The sequence below is a fragment of the Cynocephalus volans genome, chromosome 6 (genome assembly GCF_027409185.1).
Source record: "Cynocephalus volans isolate mCynVol1 chromosome 6, mCynVol1.pri, whole genome shotgun sequence".
NCBI classification, from domain to species: domain Eukaryota; kingdom Metazoa; phylum Chordata; class Mammalia; order Dermoptera; family Cynocephalidae; genus Cynocephalus; species Cynocephalus volans.
In genome coordinates this window covers 141,885,372-141,908,035 of record NC_084465.1, presented here as the reverse complement: position 1 = coordinate 141,908,035, position 22,664 = coordinate 141,885,372, and the positions used below count along the sequence as shown (strand labels likewise).

Here is a 22,664-nt window from a genome sequence, read left to right as displayed (position 1 = left end):
TGAGACACGGGGCCGGCCCGAAGGATGGCCTTTTCAAAAAATGGTGCTGGAGCAATTAGACATGAAGCATCATCATCTTAACTGTGGTGGTAGAAACCTACACATGTGATAAAATTGTACAGAACTAAATATACACACACAAACAGACAAAGTAGTAGAAATGGGAAACCTGAATGAAATAATTGCATTGTATCAATGTCAATATCCTACTTATGATATTATACTATAGTTTTCAAAATTTTATAATTGGGGGACATGAGATCTCTCTATAGTATATCTTACAATAGCATGTGAATCTATATCTCATAAAAATTTCAATTAAAAATTTATTGGCCATATTTGTGCAAACTATTTCTGGACTCTATTCTGTTCATTCATATGTCTATCCCTTTACCAATGTCACACTGTCTTGGTTACTGTAGATTCGTAGTAAAATCTTAAAATCAGGTAGAGTGATCCTTTCAACTTTATTCTTCTTTTCCAAAATTCATTTGGCTATTATAGTTTATTTATCATTCCATAAAAGTTTTAGAATCAGCTTGTCTAAGTCCTACTAGGATTTTGATCGAATTGTATCAAATCTTTAAGTTAATTGGGGGGAAACTTACATTTTTAACTATGTTGCATTTTCAAAAATTTGAACATCGTATGTCTCTTCACTTACTTGGAGAATCTTTGATTTCTTTCATAAGTGTTTATACTTTTTAATATACAAGTCTTGTACATGTTTTGTTTCACTTTTATACTTTATTTCATATTTCATTTCTTAAAACTATTAAAAATATTTTAAAATTTTTGGTTTTCAATAGTTCATTTCTAGTACATACAAATATGATTGATTTATACCCTTTATATCCTAATGTGTTGTTAAACTTACCTAAGAATTCTAAGAGTATTTTTTTTTTAAGTGGATTTCTTAAGGATTGTCTATTTTGACAATCATGTTGTCTGCTTATAGGGACAATTCCTCCCTGCCCCCACTGGCTTTCCAATCTGTTTAACTTTTATAAATTGCCTCATTGCAATGTCTAGGACTTCCAATATGATGTTGAGTAAGGGTGGTAAGAACAGATGATATCCTTGCCTTGCTCATATCTTTGCAGTCTTTCACCATTAAACATGCTGTAATCTATTTTGTATATGCCTTTTGCAAGGCTGAGGAAGTTCCCTTCTATTCCTTTTTTTCAATGGTTTTATTTTTTTAATCATAAATAGATGTTGAATTTTGTCAAATGTTTTTCTTGATCAATTAGTATGATCATGTGGGTTTTTTCCCTTTATGGTGGGTTCCACTGATGGATTTTCAAATATGAACCAGCCTTGCATTCCTAGGAGGAAGCCCTCTTGCTTGGATAAAATATTCTTTTTATATATTGCTAAATTTGACCTGCTTTGTTTTATAAAGGATTTTTGCATCTATGTTTATGATGGCTATTGATCTATAATTTTCTTGTAACGTCCTTGTCTGGTATTAGCATTAGAGTAAAAAGAGGATGTATCCTCTTTTTCTCTTTTATGAAAAAGAGTGTAAAATTGGTGTTAATTCTTTATTGGTAAAATTCATCAATGAAAATATCTGGGTCAGGAGATTTCTTTTTAGGAAAGGTTTTTTTTTTTTTTTTTTTTTTTTTTAATAAATTCATTTTATTTAATAGTTACAGGACTATCCAGGTTACCTATTTCATCTTTGGTGAGTTTGGGTAGTTTGTAGTTTTTGATGAATTGGTCTATTGCATCTAAGTTGCTGAAATAAGGTGCTTGTAGCATTCCTTTTTATCCTTTAATGCGTGCGGGGGTTTGTAGTGATAATACCTTCTTTTGATCCTGATATTGGTAATTTGTCTTCTCTGTTTTATTAGTTGTCAGCCTTTCTAGAGGTTTATTGGTATTATTAACCTTCTTAAATAATCAGCTTTTTATTTCACTGATTTCCTTTCTTTGTTTTCAACTTCATTATTGACTTCCGATGTTTATTATTTCCTTCCTTCTGTTTGTGTTGGGTTTATTTTGCTCTTCTTTTTCTAGTTTCTCAAGGTACGGGCTTGGATTATTGATCTCAGACCTTTTTGTTTTCAATGTAAGCATTTAGTGCCATAGAGATCCCTCTCAACTCTGCTTTAGCTATGCCCCACAATTCTTGATATGTTGAATTTTCATTTTCATTCAGTTCTATGTATCTTTTAATATCCTTTGAGACGTCCTCTTTGTCCCATGGATTATTTAAAAGTGTGTCATTCAGTTTTCATATATTTAGAGATTTTCTTGTTGTATTTTTGTTATTAATTTCTAGCTTGATTCTGTTATGGTCAGAGAACATACTCTACATAATTTCAATTATTTAAAATTTGTTGAGGTTTGTTACATGGCCCAGGATATTTGTGAATGTTCCACATGCACTTTTAAAAAAGAATGTATTTGCTGTTGTTGTTAGAGTGTTCTAAATATGTCAGTTATATTCTGCGGGTTGACTATGTTGCTCAAGTCTTCTATATCCTTGCTGATTTTCTGCCTAGAAATTTTTTTTTTTTTTTTAAAGATGACCAGTAAGGTGATCTCAACCCTTGGCTTGGTGCTGTCAGCACCACACTCAACCAGTGAGCTAACCGTCCATCCCTATATAGGATCCGAACCCGGGGCCTTGGTGTTCTCAGCACCACACTCTCCCGAGTGAGCCACGGGCCGGCCCCTGCCTAGAAATTCTGCCAGTTGCTGAGAGTTATGTTGAAGTCCCCACTCATAACTGTGGATTTGTCTATTTGTCTTTTCAGCTCTATCAGGTTTTTTTGCCTCATTTATTTTGAGGCTCTGTTATTTGGTGCATACTCATTAGATCGTATGTCTTCCTTGTCTTCCATGTCTTTATTATTATGTAATATCCCTCTTTGTCTCTAGTAAGTTTCTTTGCACTGTAGTCTACTTTGTAATGTATTTTTAAAGCCACTCCTGCTTTTTTAAAAAATGTATTTTTAAAGCCACTCCTGCTTTTAATGTTTACATGGTATCTTGTCCATTCTTTTACTTTCAACCTACCTTTTTCAATGAATTTGAAGTGAGTTTCTTAATTTAAAGAGCATATAATTGGATAATAACTTCTTATTCACTCTGCCAATCTCTGTCTTTTGATTGGTTCTTATTCCTCTGCTCTTCTTTTCTTATCTTCTTGTGGGTTACTTGAACTTTTTTCTAGGGTTTTATTTTGATTTATTTATACTGTTTTGGGGTGTAGCTCTTTACATAGGTTTTGTAGTGGTTACAGTAGGTATTATAATATACATGTATGGCTTACCACAGTGTGCTGGTATCCACATTTTACCACTTTAATGAAGTGTGGAAATCTTACCTCCATTCAGGTTCCTTCACTTTCTCCACTTTTAAATATCATTGTCTTTAGTATCAGATGTCATCTTGAGTATCAGATGTCATTATAATTTTTCTATCATAAAATATGATTTACAAAACTCATAAGGAAAATAAAGAAATGAACAGTCTATTGTATGCACCTATATTTTTTCCTTTCTTGTTGTTCCTTTTTTCTTCCTAATCTTTCCAGATTCTTTCATCATTTCCTTCCTGTTTGAAGACCATCCTTTAGCCAATCTGTTAGTGTAGGTCTGCTAACTATAAACTCTTTTACTTTTCCTTCACCTAAGAATGATACTTTCACCAGATATTCATGGTTGACAGTTCTTTTCTTTCAGCACTTGAAAAATGTGTCACTTCCATCTGGCTTCCACAGTTTCAGATGAGAAATCCACTGTCATTTGAACTGGGGTTCCCCCATAGGAAATGCATAGTTTCTCTCTGGCTGCTTTCAGTAGTGTTTTTTGTCTTTAGATTTCAGAATTGTAATCATGATGTGTCTTACCATTGATTTCTTTGGGTTTATCCTATTAGTGGTTTTTTCCTCTTCTTGAATAAAAAGGTTTATATCTTGTGCCAGATTTGGGGAGTTTTCAGCCATTACTGATTCAAATACTCTTTCAGTCTCATTCCTTTTCCCCTCTCCTATAACTGCAATTATACGAATACTGGATCTTTTGTTATTGTCCCATAGGTCCCTGAAGCTTTATTCATTTTTTTCAGTCACTTTTCCCTCCATTATACAGACTGGACGAATTCTACTCCTCCTTCCTCAGGTTCATTGATTTTACCATCTATCATCTCTGCCCTACTATTGAGTCCATACAGTGAGTTTTTTATTTCAGTCAATTATTTTTTGGTTCTATAATTTCTATTTGGCTCTTTTTTTATAACTTTTTTTGGCTGAGATTTTCTGTTTTTTTTTTTTCAGTTATTTCAAGAAAATTTGTATTTGATTATCAAAGCACTCTTATGATGGTTATTTAAAAATCCTTGTCACATAATTTCAATATCTGATTTATCTCAATGTTGGCATCAGCTGATTGCCTTTTCTCATTCTTGTTGTGATTTTCTTGGTTCTCAGTATGATGGGTCTTTTTTTAAAAAAAAAAATCATATTGTGGACATTTTATTATGTTAGCAAACTCTGGGTCTATTTATTTATTTTAGCAAGCAGTCTCCTGGTTTATGTTCAGCATGTAGGCCCTGGCCTACTTTTGTGGGCTGTGATTCCAATGATAGGTTAAATTTCAGAGGTTTTGGTGTGTGCATAAGTTTTTTGTGGGGGAGGGAGGTGTCTGCTTGGTTTAACTGATGCTGCTGGGACTCCATTAGTTCCTGGTGTTGTCTGAAGGGACAGAGGGGCTTTCCTGTTCAGGATCTCTTTTTGCAAGGGATGAGTGTCTCAAGCCTTCAGGGACCAAGAGGCTTCTCTAGACAGGGCCTGTGGCTGGCTGCTGCCAGCCTGTGTAAGATGGATAGCACTTTTGGGCAGGACACTTGTGGCAGGATTCCTCCCTACAATTATTCCCCAACTCTATGTCTCTTGATGGGGGAAGGTAGTCTCTGGTCCATGGGGACAAAGGAGCTTTGTGCCAGGCTGCATATTGTGCTTAGGTCCCTCTTGCTGGTTCCACCCACCTGCCCAATAACTGTCTCCCAGTGGGAAAAAACAGTGTCAGGCCCATTGGGACAAAGCAGCTTCTTGGATGGGGCCCCTTCCTGGGCTAGGCAGGGTACCTTTTTCTGGTGCCTCCTGGCTGCCTCAGTATCTCTGAGTGGGGAAAGTAAGTCTCAGGCCCGCAGGGACACTTGCTGTGGCAGGTCCTTCTTGCTACTGCTACCAAGCTGCTTGATATCTCTTGGCAGAGGTAGGGTGAGAGTGGGAAAGAGGAATCTCTGGCAGGCAGAACAGTTTGCTGACCCAAGCCACTTAGTGTTAGTGGAGCCCCCATCAATACCCTTGTCAGTGGCATTGGGCTTGCCTGGTACTGTCAGAGGGGCTACTAGCTGCTCTCTGTTGTCTTCTGTTAGGTGGGGAGACATAAGATATCTTGCTGCTGTGTTGTTCCCCAGTCCTAGGGTCCCCAGTTCACTTTCTTACCACTTTTGGAGTTCTCCTTTGGTTGCCTCTTGCATTTATTTCCAAGATTATTTGTTGTATTTGGCAGGGAGGAGCTGAGAAAAACTAGTCTATGCATCTTGACCTGCAGGGAGTCACCAAGTGATTTTTGACAAAGGTGCAAAGACAATTCAAGGGAGAAAAGGTTGCTTTTCAGCAAATGTTACTGGAACAATTGGACATCCATATGCAAACTGAACTTCAACCTTACATCCTATGCAAAAATTAATTCAAAATCGAAGCTAGATCTAAATATAAAACCTAAAATTATCCAATTTTTAGAAGAAAACAAAGGAGGAAATCTTGATCTGAGGTTAGGTGAAAAGTTTGTAGACATGAAACAAAAAACACAATCTATAGGAGAAAAATTTGATAAATAGGATTTCATCAAAATTAAAAACTTTTGCTGTAGGAAAGATACCACTAAGAGAATAAAAAGACAAGGGAGAAAATATATGCAAGTCACTTATCCAACAAAGAACTCATATTCAAGATTTATAAAGAACTCTCAAGACTAAGCAGTAAGAAAACAAGTAGCCCAGTTTTAAAATGTGGGCAAAACCAAAAAATGATTGCAATGTGTGAGGCTGAATATACTAATTATCCTAATTTGAGCATCACATATTGCACACAGGTATTGATATTCAACACTGTACCCCACAGATACGTACAATTACATTTCAATAAAATAAATAAATAACACGCAAAGACTTGAACAGACACTTTATGAAATAAGCACATGAAAAATGTTCAACATTATCAGCTACTAGAAAATTAAAATTAAAATCATGATGAAATACCACTATTTACGTGTTAGAATGGGAAAAAAACCAACCGGACAACACTAAGTGTATGCAAGAATGTAGAGCACCTGGAATTATCATACATTGCTGATGAAAATACAAAATGCTTTCGCTACCCTGGAAAAGTTTAGTAGTGTCTTATAAAGTTAAACATACAGTTATTATATGGCCTAGAAATCCTACTCCCAGGTATTTACCCTAGAGATATTAAAACTTAATTCATGAATGTTTATAGCAGCTCTATACATAACATGAAAAACTACAAACAACCCAAAAGTCCTTCAACAGAAGAATGGATGTACTGTACCCATGCAACGAAATACTACTCAGGAATAGAAACGAATGAACTATGGATACACAAGACAATTTGGAAGAACCTCAGAGGCCCTATGCTAAGTGACAAAAGCCAGTCTCAAAGGTTACATCCTGTATGATCCTACTCACACAGCATTCTCAAACACTACAGTGACAGAGAAGAGATCAGAGAATACCAGGGGTTAGGGTTTCTGGAGTGATGGAACTGTTTTGTATCCTGATTGTGAGGATGTCTACAAAAATCTCCACTTCTGTTAAAATTCATAGAATTGTACACAAAGTCATTTTTATGGTATGTTAATTAAAAAAAATAAAATGAAACAAACTTTGCCATGTATTTATTCTATATATGCATGAGAGTCATGATTTTACTTTTGCACAAATTGTTTTAACACTATAGATGCAACAGTTGGCTCTTTAGTCACTTCCTGTGGCTAACCCCAGGCCCCTTTGCTGATGTGATATGATGAGATACAGTCCACTTCCTACTCTGCACCCCTCTCCCAAACAGCTTGCCACAAACTTGAACATCTTCAGTATCACAGGATGTAACCATTTTCGTGTGTGAAAATACCTCTGGGCTAGTATATAATGTCTTACTGTCATTTGTATCAGCAAGGCTTACTTTATCAGAATTTTCCTAAGGGATCACCATTAGCTGAGAGCCAGCACTGGAAGAAGAGACAGTGAAGCCATACGAGCCTCTGGGAGGAAGTGGAGAGGATTTCCTCCCCCTTTGCTAGAGCAGCTTTGCAAGGAATTCACAGAAATGTAAAGGATCGGGAGAGTCACGGTTTTCTCACTTCACAGCTGGGCCAGGACTCAACCTGTCCCTTTTCACATTTTTTAGCTTTCGCTTTTTTTCCTTAATAATTAGCAAGGTGCAAGTCTAATAAATAATTCTCTTAAAGATGCCTTTTTCTTTTTGAACTAGGCAGGTTGTTGGCTTATCTACAGTCATACAGAGGCAGATCAAGAGGCAGGCACCCATGGCCCAAATAATCCTGGGCAGCAGGTCTAAGAATGAATGAAATGAGATCGTAAGTTCTCAGGAGTGCAAGCAGTTGATGGACTCCACTGGGGGGCTGGGAGGCTGCTCTGCAGCCCTAGGGGCAACTGCAGGCCTGTTCCCCTGCCCAAAGCCTAGTTACGCAGCTCTTTAGCATAATGGCAGAAGTGTCCAGAACAGGCCTGGGGTGTGACCGAGTGGTGGAGTTTCAAGGGGGACAATACTGCTTCTAGTTCCTGACTCACAGGCAATACTACTTCTAGTTCAGCCAGCACGTTATGATTGATCTTAGATCTTCATTTCAATTTTTCCAGCAGAATTTTGTCACTGGTTATGTAAAGAAACACTTCAGTTTATGATGAAAAAGAATTGTTGCTTTACCTAAATATCTACCAGATTCCTCTTCCTTCATATATGATGCTTTCTGTGACATTTGTCTACTTTTTAAGGGCAGATTTTCTTACACACCTTGTTTATTATAACAGGGGCCGACAATATTAGATTAAACAGCAGCTTTTATTGCAGCTCTTATTTTGTTACCTTATTGAGAACAAGGAGCTTAAAACAACAAATTTGTCACAGGGCCAAGACAGCTAAGAAGATGGAGCTAGGCCAGGGCAGGCAGGTGAATAACTAAGTTATGCACTGAGAAGTATTGAGCATCTTCTAGCATCTTCTGTACTAGTAGCAAATTAGGTGTTTAGTTTTGGATTTTTTTTGGTGGTTGGCTGGTATGGGGATCTGAACCCCTGACCCTGGTGTTACAACACCATGCTCTAACCAACTGAGCTAACTGGCCAGCCCAGCAGTAAATTAAGAGCAGAAATTATTTATCTTAAAGTATTACCTGAAGCACAGGGCAGGAGGGAAAAATCTATTGAAGTCCATATAAATTTTCTTTTTATTTTGAGGGAAAAAAAATCCTGTCAACTGCTATTTGAGAATTACAAAATTCTGTTAATCATAACAAGTACTAAAAATTTTACATTTTCTAATTAACTATTATATTCACTACAGCTAAGTAAAAGAGAGTCTAATTATGTATTATTAAATACACCAACCATATATTATGATAAAATCTGAGCAAAAATTAATATTTCCCAGATATATCATCTTAGTCCCTTTCCTTTTTTGCAAAACAAATAAATTGGACATCTTCACATACATAGTTAAGATTTTAGTAAATCAGAAACCAACACTAGGAAGGTCAAATAGAACTGCAGAAAGCATAAATGTGTTCATCTGCTTTCTAAAATTGCAAGGTAGCTTTGTAAGAATGAAAACCTCAATTCCTCTGATTACTCAGAGCCACCTACAAGACAGAAGCAGGAGTATTTCTCACTGCGTGTGCTGCCTGAAGTAAGAGGAAAGAATCATCTGGCATGCAGGAGATAATATCTGGTACACCTTCAGGGGAGGGCAATCTTACTGAGTGATTAAAAAGAGATAATATACTGGAACTCCTGAACTGTAGTTTCCTGCTGCTATAAATAGAAGCATTTCTTTTGGATTTCTTTCCCACAAAGACTGCCAAGTTGCATTAATAAGGGCTTCAATACTTAAATGAATTTTATTTCTAAATTAATATGGAAACACTTGGAAACTACAAAATTAACTCCTGCAAAATTAATCCTCAGAAAGAACATCAGTTTATGTTTAAAGACAACAGAACTTTTACCAATCCTACAGAGACTTTAGCAAAACTAACTCAGAAAATGGATTTACTGTGGGATCCACAACTCTAAGGACACATTTCTATATTCACAGGTGGATGAATAGGACAGCAGGCAAGTAGACAGAATATTTGGCTGGCTCCTAATTGCATACTGACACTTTCAAAGTTTGATCACTTGCTCCTTTTTGATATCATCAACTATTTAAATATATAAATTATAGGGCAAGGCTGGTGGGAGAAAGACAAGACATGAACCCAGCCCAGGTTCATGACTTCAGGTTTCAATGTAAGCAGGAAGATTTTGGTATGTGGGAAATAATCACAATACCAGGCAGCATTTGATAAATTTCACGAGTGATAAAGATAAAGAAAACTCAAGGAGTTCGATGTTCAAAGAAATCTACTCCAGTTAGATGTCCTATTCCAAAAGGATGGGAAAAAGGTGTTGTTTGAAGTGGAGACAGGACTTGTTCTGGGTAGATCGTGTGTGTGCACGTGTGTCTGTAGTTTGTGCGTGCAGTTTGTTTGTTTATCTGTTGATCCTCTAGGAGGTAAGTTCTTTGAGGGCAGAGGTTTCTGTTCACTGCTATATCTCCAACACCGAAACAATTCCAGGCACATAGCTGGTGCTCAATGAGTATTTGCTGAAATGAATGAATATATTCAAGGAAAAAAAGGTGAGAAGGTATTTAATTGTGACTAAGGGACAATATCCGTTTCTGAAAGACTTGTGTAGTTAGTCAAAATTCGGGGGAAGAAACAAAAACAGCTAAGGTATGGGTAAAAAGAGGGTATGTGGGGAGCGGGGGTTTTATTACATAAAAAACAAAAATGTTTTAAGAAATCATTATCGTAGGGATCAAGATGGTCTGAGTAGCAGAAATGTAGAAGCATATGTTGTAAATATCTAAAAGACTCCAGAGATAAGCAGATGGAAAGAAGGATATAAAATAGACAGAAAAACAATAAAATTTGAAATATGTGTAATAAACTCATGGGCAATCAACCTAATACTCATGAAAACCAGTCTGAATACAAAAGTATAGTATAGACAGAACTTATACTACATTTCACAAATATTTTTAGCATTATGAGAAGACTGTTCTTTATAAGAAAAAGCTTTAGAAAGAATATTAGACATGTTGGTTTCAGTGAAGCCTAAGGAAGGATCAAGAAGGTAAGCAGACAAACAGGAAGCAAATCCATCGCCTCTCCTAGGAGTGTTTGACATGAAGGGGAGTTCAAGTCAAACATTCAAAAACAATAATCTGGTGGCTGGTCACCCAACGAGAGCCTCTTGCTTAAGAAGTCAGGGATTTTCCTTTATATGGTGTATGTATGGTAATGATATTCATCAGGAAAAAGACAAGAGAAATCCATACTTTCACTTTGTCTTGGCTGTGTTAGACTACCTGTCCACAAACTGATCTCATTTGTTTCTCATCTCATCTCTTCTCTCCTTTTCAAAAATTCAACCACTTTGTGGTTCTAGATGTCTCATTATTCTTTGTCAGTACCTCTCAGTCTTTTTGTTAACATAAAACATTCCCAATGACATTATCCCATGAGTAGAGAAAATATTTAACTCTATTCCTTGGAGCCCAAGGTTTTAATAGTCACAAAACAACAAGAGTTGACCAAAAGATAGACAATGAGACCGTAGGATTATGACCAATCTATCCCCCAATGGACCAAGTGCAAAGAAGGAGAAAGAGATGGACATACACTGAGCACCTAAATATGCCAGGGAATGGTTTGGGCACTTTCCATACATCAGGTCATTTACTTTTACAGCAGCTCCATGAGGTAAGGATCATCATTTCCATTTTACGGTTAAGAAAATTGAGGACCAGGGGCCGGCCCTGTGGCGCACTCGGGAGAGTGCGGCACTTGAGAGCACAGCGACGCTCCCGCCGCAGGTTCGGATCCTATATAGGAATGGCCGGTGCGCTCACTGGCTGAGCGCGGTGTGGGCGACACCAAGCCAAGGGTTGCGATCCCCTTACCAGTCACAAAAAGACAAAAAAAAAAAAAAAAAAGAAAATTGAGGACCAGTCTTGCCTGAATCCAAAGTTTGTGTGTTTCCTTTAAGCCAACAATCCTCTTGGATGTTGGGAGCTCCTCAAGGTTTATCTTCAAGTGGGAGCAAGCTGCAAAAATATGCATAGACAAGAGGGAGAGTGGGGATGGCACGAAAAAGGAATAATTATCCTCATTTGTTAATATCTATTCTCCCTGGGCATACTGTAAGGGACTCAAACATCTATTCCTTTAAACAAGCAGCATTCAATAATCAAAGAGATTTGTGAATATTTAATAAATTAATATTTCTTTACTGCCGCTGATGTGGCTGATACTATTCTAGGCTCTATGAACATAGAGATGAAACCGGCATGGTCCCAGCTCCCCAGCAGCTCACTGGTTAGTAAGAAAGACAAGTAAATAAATTAACAACAACCAGTGCAGAGATAGAATCGACTAACAAAGGAGTTTCAGTTATGTGGGATGAATAAGTTCTGGAGATCTAATGTATAGTATGGTGACATTATTTTATACTTAATAATAGTGTGTTGTGCACTTGAAATTTGCTAGGAGAGTAGATCTTAAATGTTCTCACTACAAAACAAACAAACAAAAAAGGTAACTGTGAGGTGGTGGATATGCTAATTAGCTTCATTGTGGTCAACATTTCACAAGGTACACGTATATCAAAATATCATGTACACTGTAAATATATATAATTCTTATCTGTTAATTATACCTCAATAAATCTAGAAAAGATATGACAAAATAAAGAAAAATTAATTCACAGAGGAGTGGGCACAAAGTAAGTGTTTAACCTATTGCGACGAGGGAAGGCTTCACAAAAACAAAACTATGAGGAAAGAATAGGAGGTTGCCATGTACCGAAGACAGTAAAGGCTGTTTCAGGCTATGCCACGGTTGGAGTTTGGATTTTATCTGGAAGATGACAGGGAATCACCGTTTTAGGCAGAGTAATAGGATCAAACTATTTCATTTCAAAAAGATGACTCCGGGGGTAGCGTTGAGGATGGATGTACAGAGGGCTACGCAGAAGGCAGCAGCATCTCACAATACGGACGTTCCTGTGATTGACGTGTGGTATAAAGGCCCGAACCGGGGAAGTAAAAGTGAAAATGAAGGGAGGGAATAGATTCAAGAGATATATAAGAAATAGAGTGGGTAGGCCTAACAGATTCTTTCGGTATTGGGAATAAGGCAGAAGGATGTTAAGATGATTCCCAGGCTTGGGCAATTATCTGGGAATATAGTTAACATTAATCAGCACCGGGAACAGAGAGTGAGGAGGTTTGGGAGCTGGGAACATATTGAACTTGAGGGGCCTTCAGGGTGGCAGGGCAGAGAACTCCAATAGGCAACTGATACACAGTTCTGGACTCAGGAGGGGGCGTCCGAGCTGGCATACAAATTTGAGAGGTAGCTAAAACTATGGAGAGTGGGAAAAAGGAGTAGGTGAGGAATCCTGGAGAATATCAATATTGAAGGTATTACAAAGGATGAGAAGACAGCAAAAGAGGCCAGAAAAGGAGGGATTTATCCATAGAGCAAAGTGACATGGATCAAATAAGATAAAGATGGGAGTGCTTCAAAATATTGTAGAAAAATATCAATGTTGAATATCACAATCAGACAAACCAGGGCTGTCTGATGATCAGCTTTTTGATATTCACAAGTATACAAAATAACTTCCAACCCCAAAGGATTGCCCAAAAGATATAGGATTAAGAACCAGACTGAGCTGTAAGAAAAACAAGATTTTTTAAAAAGCTAAGAATAGCAGAAGAACCAAAGATTAAAGCTGATGTGCTGAATGGTCCGTGTGAGGAAGAGGGAAAGGAAAGCTTTGATTGAGGGATGATATGTACAGTCGGTCTGTATGGTCATTCAGTCCAGTGGCCTGTCCTTCTCTTATCAAGGGGGCAGAAAGCCAAGTCTTCCCCAGGGCCACAGCTGAGTAGATTAATGAGAGACACCTGCCTCACAGCCAGCCAATATTTTGGCTGGTCTGTGAAAATAAATCATCTCTCATGAATATGCACTAAGAGCCACAGAGATTGTACTTGATTGTTGTTGGGCTTTTGAACGGAAAGGTGGTTTTGGAATTGCGGTCAGATCTGGTCCCATAGCAAACCAAAGTCAGATGTAAGCTCCAATTATGGGTGAGACAGTAACAAAAAAAAGCAAGGAAGATAACAAAGCAATTGTGAACAAGATATCACGCATGAGGAGAGAGAAAAAGAGAGAGGGACAGAGACAGACCCAACAGTTACCACCTTTACTCCCAGCTCCTATCACCTTGAGGACTGGTGGCACTCCTGCATTGGATTCTGGGGGATTCCTTTTCATCCTTGCAAGTTTGAGTAGGTTTTGGCTCCTTGCAACTGTTTAGTACAACAATAATAACAATGATAGCTAACATTTGTTGACTGTTTATTATGTGCTAGGCACTGCTCTAAGCATTTTACGTTTGCAGGTTGAATATCCCTTGTCCAAAATGCTTGGAACCAGAAGTGTTTCGGATTTCACATTTTTTTGGATTTTGGAATATTTGCACAACATAATTCAATATCTTGGGGATAGGACCCAAGTCTAAACACAAAATTTATTTATGTTTTGTATACACCTTATACACGTAGGGTGAAGGTAATTTTAAACGATGTTTTAAATAATTTTGTGCATAAAACAAAGTTTGTGTACATTGAACCATCAGAAAGCAAAGGTGTTACTATCTCAGCCACCCATGTGGATAATCTATGGTTGTTTGGTATCAGTATTATTCCTGACTCTGAATTTATATGTTACCCATAAGCACTCATTTTCTTACACTTATTCATGCATAAGTACTTAACAGTAAAAAAATGACATACAGTGAAAAAATCATGTGTTCAGGATATCTAAGCAAGCAGCACAGTAGCATCCCTCTATCAGCTGTTAAACAAGAGCAATGACAGGCAACAGCAGGCTTTCAGTCTACACCTACGACGCTGTGTTTGATGAAAAGGTTACTGTTCGCTGTATTTTATTTTTTGAGGTGAGACGAAATGTTAGAAGCAGTTGAGGGACCTGAAGTTGGTCCTCTAGGGATGAAGAGGAATTCTGCTGGATGGCTTTTTAAAACATTTCCTCCAGAGTCATCTGCCTCATTAACAATGGTTTTTGTCTTAGAAGTCCCCCTTGGACTTTACAGATAGACATGATTTCTTGTTCTGTTATAAATGCACGCTGTTCTAGTACCTCAATAAGCCCACCATACGTTTTCACTATGTTGTCCACAGGCAATCCTGCATTGTTATCAGTGTCATCTTCATTGCCACTATTATCCCAATTACCTGATTCAGAACCATTTTGGCTAACTCACCATCAGTCAATGAATGAACAATGGAGCCTCATTTTCAATGTTAAAAACTTCTTCAATATCCACTTCTTCCAGCTTACAGACTGTAGTGGATTGAATTATGTCCCCCCAAAACTCACTGAAGCTTGAATTGTGTCCCCCAAGTTTTATGCATTAGAAAGTTGGCCCCCCCTGTGACTGTTAAGAGGGTGGGAAATACTATTATGGTAATTGAAAGGTGGAGCCTTAAAGAGGTGATTGGATTGTAGGACTGTGCAGTAGTGAATGGATTAAAAATGGTGGTCAGGGGCGTGCTTCTGAGGGCTTTAAAGGGAGAGAGAGGGGAGTCTGTCTTGCTCTCTCGTTCTTTGCTCTCTCTCTGCTTCCACCATCTAGCAATGTGAGACTTCTGGGTCACTGTTGCCACCACCAGGTGGACTTTGGACTTCCCAGCCTCAGAAACTGTAAGCAATAAATTTTGTTTTCTTTATAAATCACCCAGTTTCAGGTATTTTGTTATGAGCAACAAAAAATGAACTAAAACACAGACAGACTCTGAAGGTATATTTTTGCATATGTTAGGAGGTCAGACATCTTTTTCTTTCTCATTTGACATATGAAATGCTTCAAAGTCATCACCTTATCAGCATCACTGAACCTGGTTGCCAACCAGAGGTTGTGCCAGGCATGCACAACTGTCTCTAGCCACTGTGTTCCAAGTGTTGGCAACAGCATATATGACATCCTTCAAGCTAAACTACTTTTGAAAACCTTCCACACCCATGCCTTTGTTTACTGCTACTGTCATGCTGTTCAAGAAACTTTTTATATTACTCTTTATTGATCTAAGGATATCTTGGTCACATGGCTGGACTAAGGAAGTCACATTTGGGGGGAAGTACATGGCATAAACATTATTTTTGATGAGAATTTCAGCTGGAGGATAAGCAGAACATTTGTCATGGAATAAAAAATCTTGCAGTTCTCATCCCGTTCAGTTTCCTTGCAGTGAGCACAAGCTACTGGTACAAAATGTTTGTGAAACCAATCAGAAATGATGTCCCCGGTGATCCATGCATGTTTGTTAACATAATAATGGACTGGTAAGAAATTCTTTCCTTGAAAACAGTGAGGACGCAAACTTCTGCCTATCACAGCAAGTTTACACCTATGCATGCCTGCTGAATTAGCACATCCTGGCAACAGTTATTCTGTCCTCAGCATTCTTACTTCCTGTAGGGTCAGTCTCATCAGCTACAGTCAGTGTCTTTCTGGGCAATAATGCCAAAACAGTGATGTTTCATCAGCATTGTAGACTTGTTCTAGAATCAGATTTTCATCAGCGATGACCTTGGCAAAATCATTGATGAATTTCTTCACCAATTTATCTTTAAAAATTTAATGCCATGTCTTTTCTTAAATTTCTGCAACCAGCCTGTTGCACATTCACAGTTCTCTTCAATTTTCAGTTCATCGTGATAGATCATTGCTTGTTTTATGACCAGCAGATCATTAAGTGGCGTGTGTTCACTGGGATGCTGATGGATCCATTCTTTCAATACAAAATTGAGATCCTCATTTTTAGCTCTGTGCAGTGTTTTTCTAGTTTTCACTAACTGGTGTTCATCACTTTCAGCACAGAACTTCAACAGTTTGCATTTCTGTTGTTTCAGATCATTTGTAATAGTCATTCTAATACCACACTCTTCTGTAAGATGTTTCAAAATTACACCACTGTCCATTTCTCCAACAGCTTGACTTTCTGTGCTATAGATAAACATAAACGCTTCCTCTTTTTCTTATCACTCCTATCTATAGGGGTATCTTCAGGCCTTTTTGACATTTTCAACATTATCTTTATAACACAGAGCAGAGAAGAAGCAAAAAACACAATGAGTAATGCATGTAGGTCTTAGCCCCATGTGGGGCATTGAGGGGAACCAGCAGTAGGTGTATCAGGGCCACACACACATGATGTTTTATTACCCTCTGTGGGCATTCTTTCCTGGGGGAATCTGGCTATGCATGCAAAAGATATATCACAGCAGAAACGGGCTGAGAGGTTCTTTTTTTCCCTTGGGGAAGCTGAATAAACTGTGCGTTGTGCACCTGCGTTTGACTATGACCTGTTATGGAAGGTCAGGTGTAGAATTTTCTACTTGTAGAAAATTCAAAATTTTTGCATTTTGGCGCATTTCAGACATTGAATTTTCAGATTAGGAATTCTCAATCCGTGGTAACTTCAGCATTTGATATGGTAATAGATCTGATAAAAATGACCTTGGAAAAGAAGGACAGTATACAATGATGGGGAAATCCCAGAAGAGGCTTAAAGAGGCCCAAGATACAAAGAGTGGAGTGACTATGCTAGTGACCATGCAGGTACAAAGCAGTGGGTTTATTAAAAACTGCTAGGAAGGAAGAACCAGCAAAACTTGAATACTGGCCATAGGGAGAAAAAAAAAAAAGCAAACCTGTGCTAACTTATTTAATCCCCACAACAATACTGTGAGGGAGGTACTATTTTTATTTCCATTTTACTGATGAGGAAACTCAGGCAAAGAGAAGGTGACCTACTTACTCAGGACACACGGTTTAAAAGTGTGAAACCTGTCAAAACTAACTTTTCACTGAGAAAGTTCAGATTTCTCTTGAATAAGCATGAATGTCTAAGCACTGTGCTAAATTCTGGGGATGAAAAAAATTATTCAAACAAGAACATCTTCCTATCCTTGAGGAGCTTTCAGTCCAGTAGGGGAGAAGCTCAGAGAAACCAAAGGACAAGGAAGGGTGAAAGCTAGCAGGACTGGAACAATAGGAGCAGATTAGAAACAGTGATCAGAATGAGGAACAGAGAGTCTGATAACAGAAAATAAAGTCAGAGACATCAAATAATGAGATCTGAGGAGGAGAGCAAACCACTACCTGCATCTTAGGAGACCTTAGGGCACAGCCGCTTTAGAAAGTAGATGTTTGGTATGTGTGCTAGATAGCCTCCAAAATCGCAGTGGTTCTCAAAGGCTTAAGTCCACATTAATTGCAGGGTCATGGAGTGTGGAAAGAGGTCCGAATGTTTTGTTTTGTTTTGCTTTGCTTTTTGAACCCAGGGAAGTTCTCACAAGAGAAGAAATATATTTTTAAAATATGTAAACATGCAGGCAGGCACAGAAAGAGAAATACTGCACATCCTCACTCATAAGGGAGAGCTAAGAAAGAAAGGAGAGAGGGCGAGGAAGGGAGGGAGGGAGGGAGGGAGAAAGAGAAAGATCACAATAAAACATTGAACTTTCAGGAGAGAACAGACCTGTAATTACTAGAGGTGGGAAAGGGGGAGCGGGAGGGGGTTAGGGAGTGGTTGGATAGGGGACACAAAACGTAACTATGATTTGCAATGATGAACATGCTAATAATATTGATTCGATTATCACATTCTATACACAAATACTGATAGTCAACTCTGTATCCCATAAATATGTATAATCAAAAAAAATTTTTTTTTAAGTATGTGAAACAAAAAAACAAACAAAAATAAATAGGTTTTTGGCATTACCACACAAGCAAGCAATAGATGTCTATGACGAAAGCTAGATTCTTCTGCTATAACAAACTGAAAAGATTTATGATCCATGATGCATTCCTCCTTAGCTGCTTCATGAAAACGTCTACTGAGGAATTCATTTCTTTAGTCCTTCAATCTGAATCATAACATGTGGTTGAACAATCACAATAAAAGTGACAGCAGACCTGTGGCCAGAGGTAGGGAGGGACCGGGTGGAGAGGAGGATAGGGAGAGGGTGGTCAAGGGACTACAGTTAGATAGGAGGAATTAGTTCTAGTGTTCCAAGACCCAGTGGGGCGACTACGGTTAACAATAATATATTGTATATTTCCAAATAGCAAGAGGGGAAGATTTTGAAAGTTCTGCCAATTACACATACTGAAATATCACACTGTACCACTGTGCCATTGTCATGTCAATTAAAAATAAATAAATAAAAATTAATTAATTTTAAAAATATGTGAACATGTAGAAGAAAGCACATTTAAAATAAGCCAGGCCCAGAAAGCACAAAAGCACATTATAATTGTTTCAACCTAGTAAGAGCTTTGTCCTGTTCCCCTCTCCTCCTTCTGGTTGCTTCCACGCTGAATGGTCAGAGACTGGGTGAGCAAGATGAGGACAGGGTGGGAAGCACAGACAGGGAAAGAGAGAGGGGACAACACACCAGAGGGTATGGCTTCCCACCTGCAAGAGGTAGCAGCTGGGGGAGGCCCAGGAGTTCACTTCAGCTGATTACTCCCCAGGGTTGGACTTTTAAATGACTGACTAGAGAGTGCTATTTCTGTTGTCATTTTAGAATTAAAGTGGCTGTCGGACTTTATAGTTCATACAAGTGATCAAAGTGACCCGAGTTCTCACCCAGAGTCAGGAGAAGAAATTCTCTCTGGGTAAATTTTATAAAGAGGTGGTGAGAGAAAAAAAATAAAATTACTTTTTAGTTACATCTCATGAGTCTTGAGTAGTTCTACTTACTGAGTTTGAAAGAAAAACTTGTTTAAAAGCCACTCCTCCCTTTCACCACCCTTGCGAGATAATCAGAACTTGATGTGATTATAATTAGGGAAAGAATATGATGACATGTCCTACCTCAATCCTTTTTCTTTAGTGGCACTTTTGCTAAGAACAGTATTTCGTCCAGAAGTAGGGACGGGGAGATACAAGTCCAGCCCTTCCGTGGGAGATACAAGTCCAGCACTGAAACGATAACTAATTTTTTGTTTGTCATTTGAAAAAAGCCACAACCAAATTTCAATCATATGGAAAATAACAAAATGTTACATTTACAAGGCATCTTGTAGTTTATCACACCTTTTCACTTCCATTATACGATTTGATTCCTTTTGCCATTATGAAGCAGGGGACGGGGCATGATTCCACCTGCAGCTAAGGAAGCTAAAACTGCTCACAGACACGAGGTCGTGTGGCTCCAGATCACCGCAGGTCCGCAGCACACAGAATATGGAACCAGGATTCCTGGCTCATTTTCCAGAGATCTTTTTTTCACAGCAATTTAAAAAGCAATTTCACAATTATATTACCATAAGAAGAATAAAAATCAAGTTGTCAAAATCTAAGATCTAAAAAAATGTTTTCACTCCTCAATTAGAGAATTATTTGAGTATAGATAAAACATCATTTCCTTACTTGGCCTTTTCTTTACTTGCTCTTCTTAAGGAAGATGAAGAAGAAATACTTCGTCCATAACCAACATCTGATGATTTATCTTCCATAGATGGAGGTGGAGAACTGAAATTTCATACATTTGAAATTATGTACAAATTAAAATAATTTATTTGTCAGTATTGACTTTATCCCACAAAGCAGACTTTTTCCCTTAAAGTCATATTTGGAGCTGACTTTTTTTTTTTTAAAAGCATAAAGGAAAGGTTGAGATAAGACATAAAGAATATTATAAAGCTTTTTATAAGCAAGAACAGGAAATATTTGTATAAAATGTATCACATAAGTACTATATAGATATATAGATATACAAGTGTTCTTCAAAAAGTTTGTAGAAAAAGGAAATGAAAAAAGTAATACAAATCTTTCCATGAACTTTTTGAAGTACACTTGTATATGATCGTTTTAAAGAAGAATGTTGAAGCTTTAATTTTTAGCTCTACCATTTGCTTTCTTATTTCAAAGAAAAATGTTGGGTGGTAGTTATACTCCATCACACAGTTCTGGAGACTTGTAAACACAATTCATCTTGGTTTGTTCCTATTTATACTTTCTTCAATTACTCCAAAGATAAGAGACACTGACTTTAGAAACACTGGAAATTGATTGGTGTCATGGAGTCAAAAGGACAAAAAGCAGATTTGTGGTGATGGTTATTCCCTGTCAGGCTATGAGTGTATGGACCAGGGTTTACTTTTATGGTGGTGCTAGACACAGGGGAAAAGAAAGACATTGTACTGGGAATCTTTACATATTCACATGTTGACGGACAAAAAAAAAAAATATGTTTCTCTACATACCCCCCTCCCCAAAAGACTCACACATCAGAAAATTTACTGTTAATTAAGAGTACAGTATGTAGATCACTTGGTTCTTGCAAGCAGAGCTCCTTCAAAGACAAAAATTTGGTGCCGGGTTTTATCTGTAAGATAATTTAAGGACCAAAAAATAATACCTGCATGGGTCATAATTTTTAAAATGAATACAGATAGGATATGTTCTCAACTGTTTGTTGGTGTCTATTTTCACACCCATACACACCCAAATAATACTCATATATCAAATTAGAAGTAGGAATGTGAAACTTGTGCACATTTTTTCTCTGAGCAGGTTATGTCCCTCCAGTTTCCCACATCTTTATTGCTTTACACTCAGCTGTTTCTTACCATAATTATGATCTTGGCCCCTGAAAGTATTCGAGGTTGCAAATCCACCTATACACCTAAGGGAGAATTTACTGCCTGTAAAAGTTACTCAGTACTGATACAGATTACTAAAAAGTGTTGTGAGGATATCTAAAAATAGGCTAGACAAGGTCCTATACTGGCAATTTTACCAGCCTAGTTGAAGAGGGCTAGACTAGATCACCTTCTGAGATTCTTCTCCAATCAAATTATAAGTAGTTAGATCCATTTCTCATCCAAGATACTTTCATGATCTTTTTAAAATTAGACAGATCCTGTCATTCTTCTGCGCAGGACCCTGCCATGGTTTCTCATTTCATTCAAAGTCAAGGCCACGTCTTTCCAGTGGTCTACAAGATTTATATGATCTGGCCTCTCTTTACCTCTCTGACTTACTCTCTATTACTCTCTCACTTCACTCAGCTCTAGCTACCCTGGCCTCTTTGCTATTCCTTAAACATGCCAAGCGTGTCTATACCTTACGGCTTTCACACTGGTTGTTTCTTATGCCTAGAAAGATCTTCCTTCAGATAGCCCCGTGGCTAAGTCCCTCACCTCCTCCAAGTTTTGCTCAGATATTATCAGCCTCTCATTGAGGCCCACCTGACCACAGTTTTTAGAACTGCAGCCATCAACCCCAGCACTCCCCAGCAATATAGAGCCCCTCATCCTGCCTCTGTCTACTTTCTTTTCTCCCGCAGCTCTCGTCATTTCTATCACGTGATATAATTTATTTATTTATCATGTTTGTTGTTTGTTTTCTGTCTCCTCCCACTGGTACCAAGGAAGCTGAGATCTGTTGTCTTTTTTGTTTACTGACATTTCAAACCCTACATATATCAGAAACTTAATATTTACTGAATGAATGAACCTGAGAATTCTCCTTTATAAAGGATATTGTCTCATTAAAATATTTTTTAAAAACTCATGACCAAATACATTTTGTCACAATGTTATTTGATCTATGGCAACTTTTTCCTGGTAAGTGTTCCGTGTTGGTTTTTCTGCTCTTTTTCTCAGTTTTCTTAAAGCATCTTTGTACAGATGTTGTGTTCGTTCTTTTTAAATTGTAGTCATCCCTCCATATTGCAGAGGATTGGTTCCAGGACCCCCACCCCCCACCCCCACCCCCAGACATCAAAATCCTCAGATACTTAAGTTCCTGATATAAAACAGGGTAGTATTTACATATAACCTATGTACATACTCCCATATACTTTAAATCATCTCTAGATTACTAATAATATCTAATACAATTTAAATGCTACGTAAATAGTAGTTATACTGTATTGTTTTCATTTACTGTTTTATACTATATTGTGTTATTTTTCAATACTGTATTGTTAATTTTTTTTTTCTTGAATATTTTCAATCAGCAGTTGATTGAATTTGTGGATGTGGAACCTGTGGATACGGAGGGCCAGCTATATTCATCATCGAATGAGACGAACCTTCTTGGAGCAATTTCTCAGTGGTTCATGTGTGTTACAGGGTGTGGTGGTGGCAGGTGGCAGGGGTTGGGGAGAAAGAAGGAAGAGTAAATTTGTAGGCTAGCTGTTTTTCATTATTCAACATTT

At 37.8% G+C, this 22,664-nt stretch overlaps 1 protein-coding gene across 1 annotated transcript in view; it reads right to left on the bottom strand.

Annotated features, from left to right (window-relative positions):
- Positions 1 to 22,664, bottom strand: part of ARMC3 (armadillo repeat containing 3) — a 102,425-nt gene that overhangs the window by 12,613 nt on the left and 67,148 nt on the right. The window contains exons 15-17 of the mRNA XM_063101141.1: positions 20,725 to 20,825; positions 19,868 to 19,969; positions 19,310 to 19,417 (exon numbers count right to left, since the gene is read on the bottom strand). Of these exons, the coding sequence (XP_062957211.1) occupies positions 19,310 to 19,417; positions 19,868 to 19,969; positions 20,725 to 20,825 (311 nt within the window). The remainder of the gene's footprint in view (positions 1 to 19,309; positions 19,418 to 19,867; positions 19,970 to 20,724; positions 20,826 to 22,664) is intronic.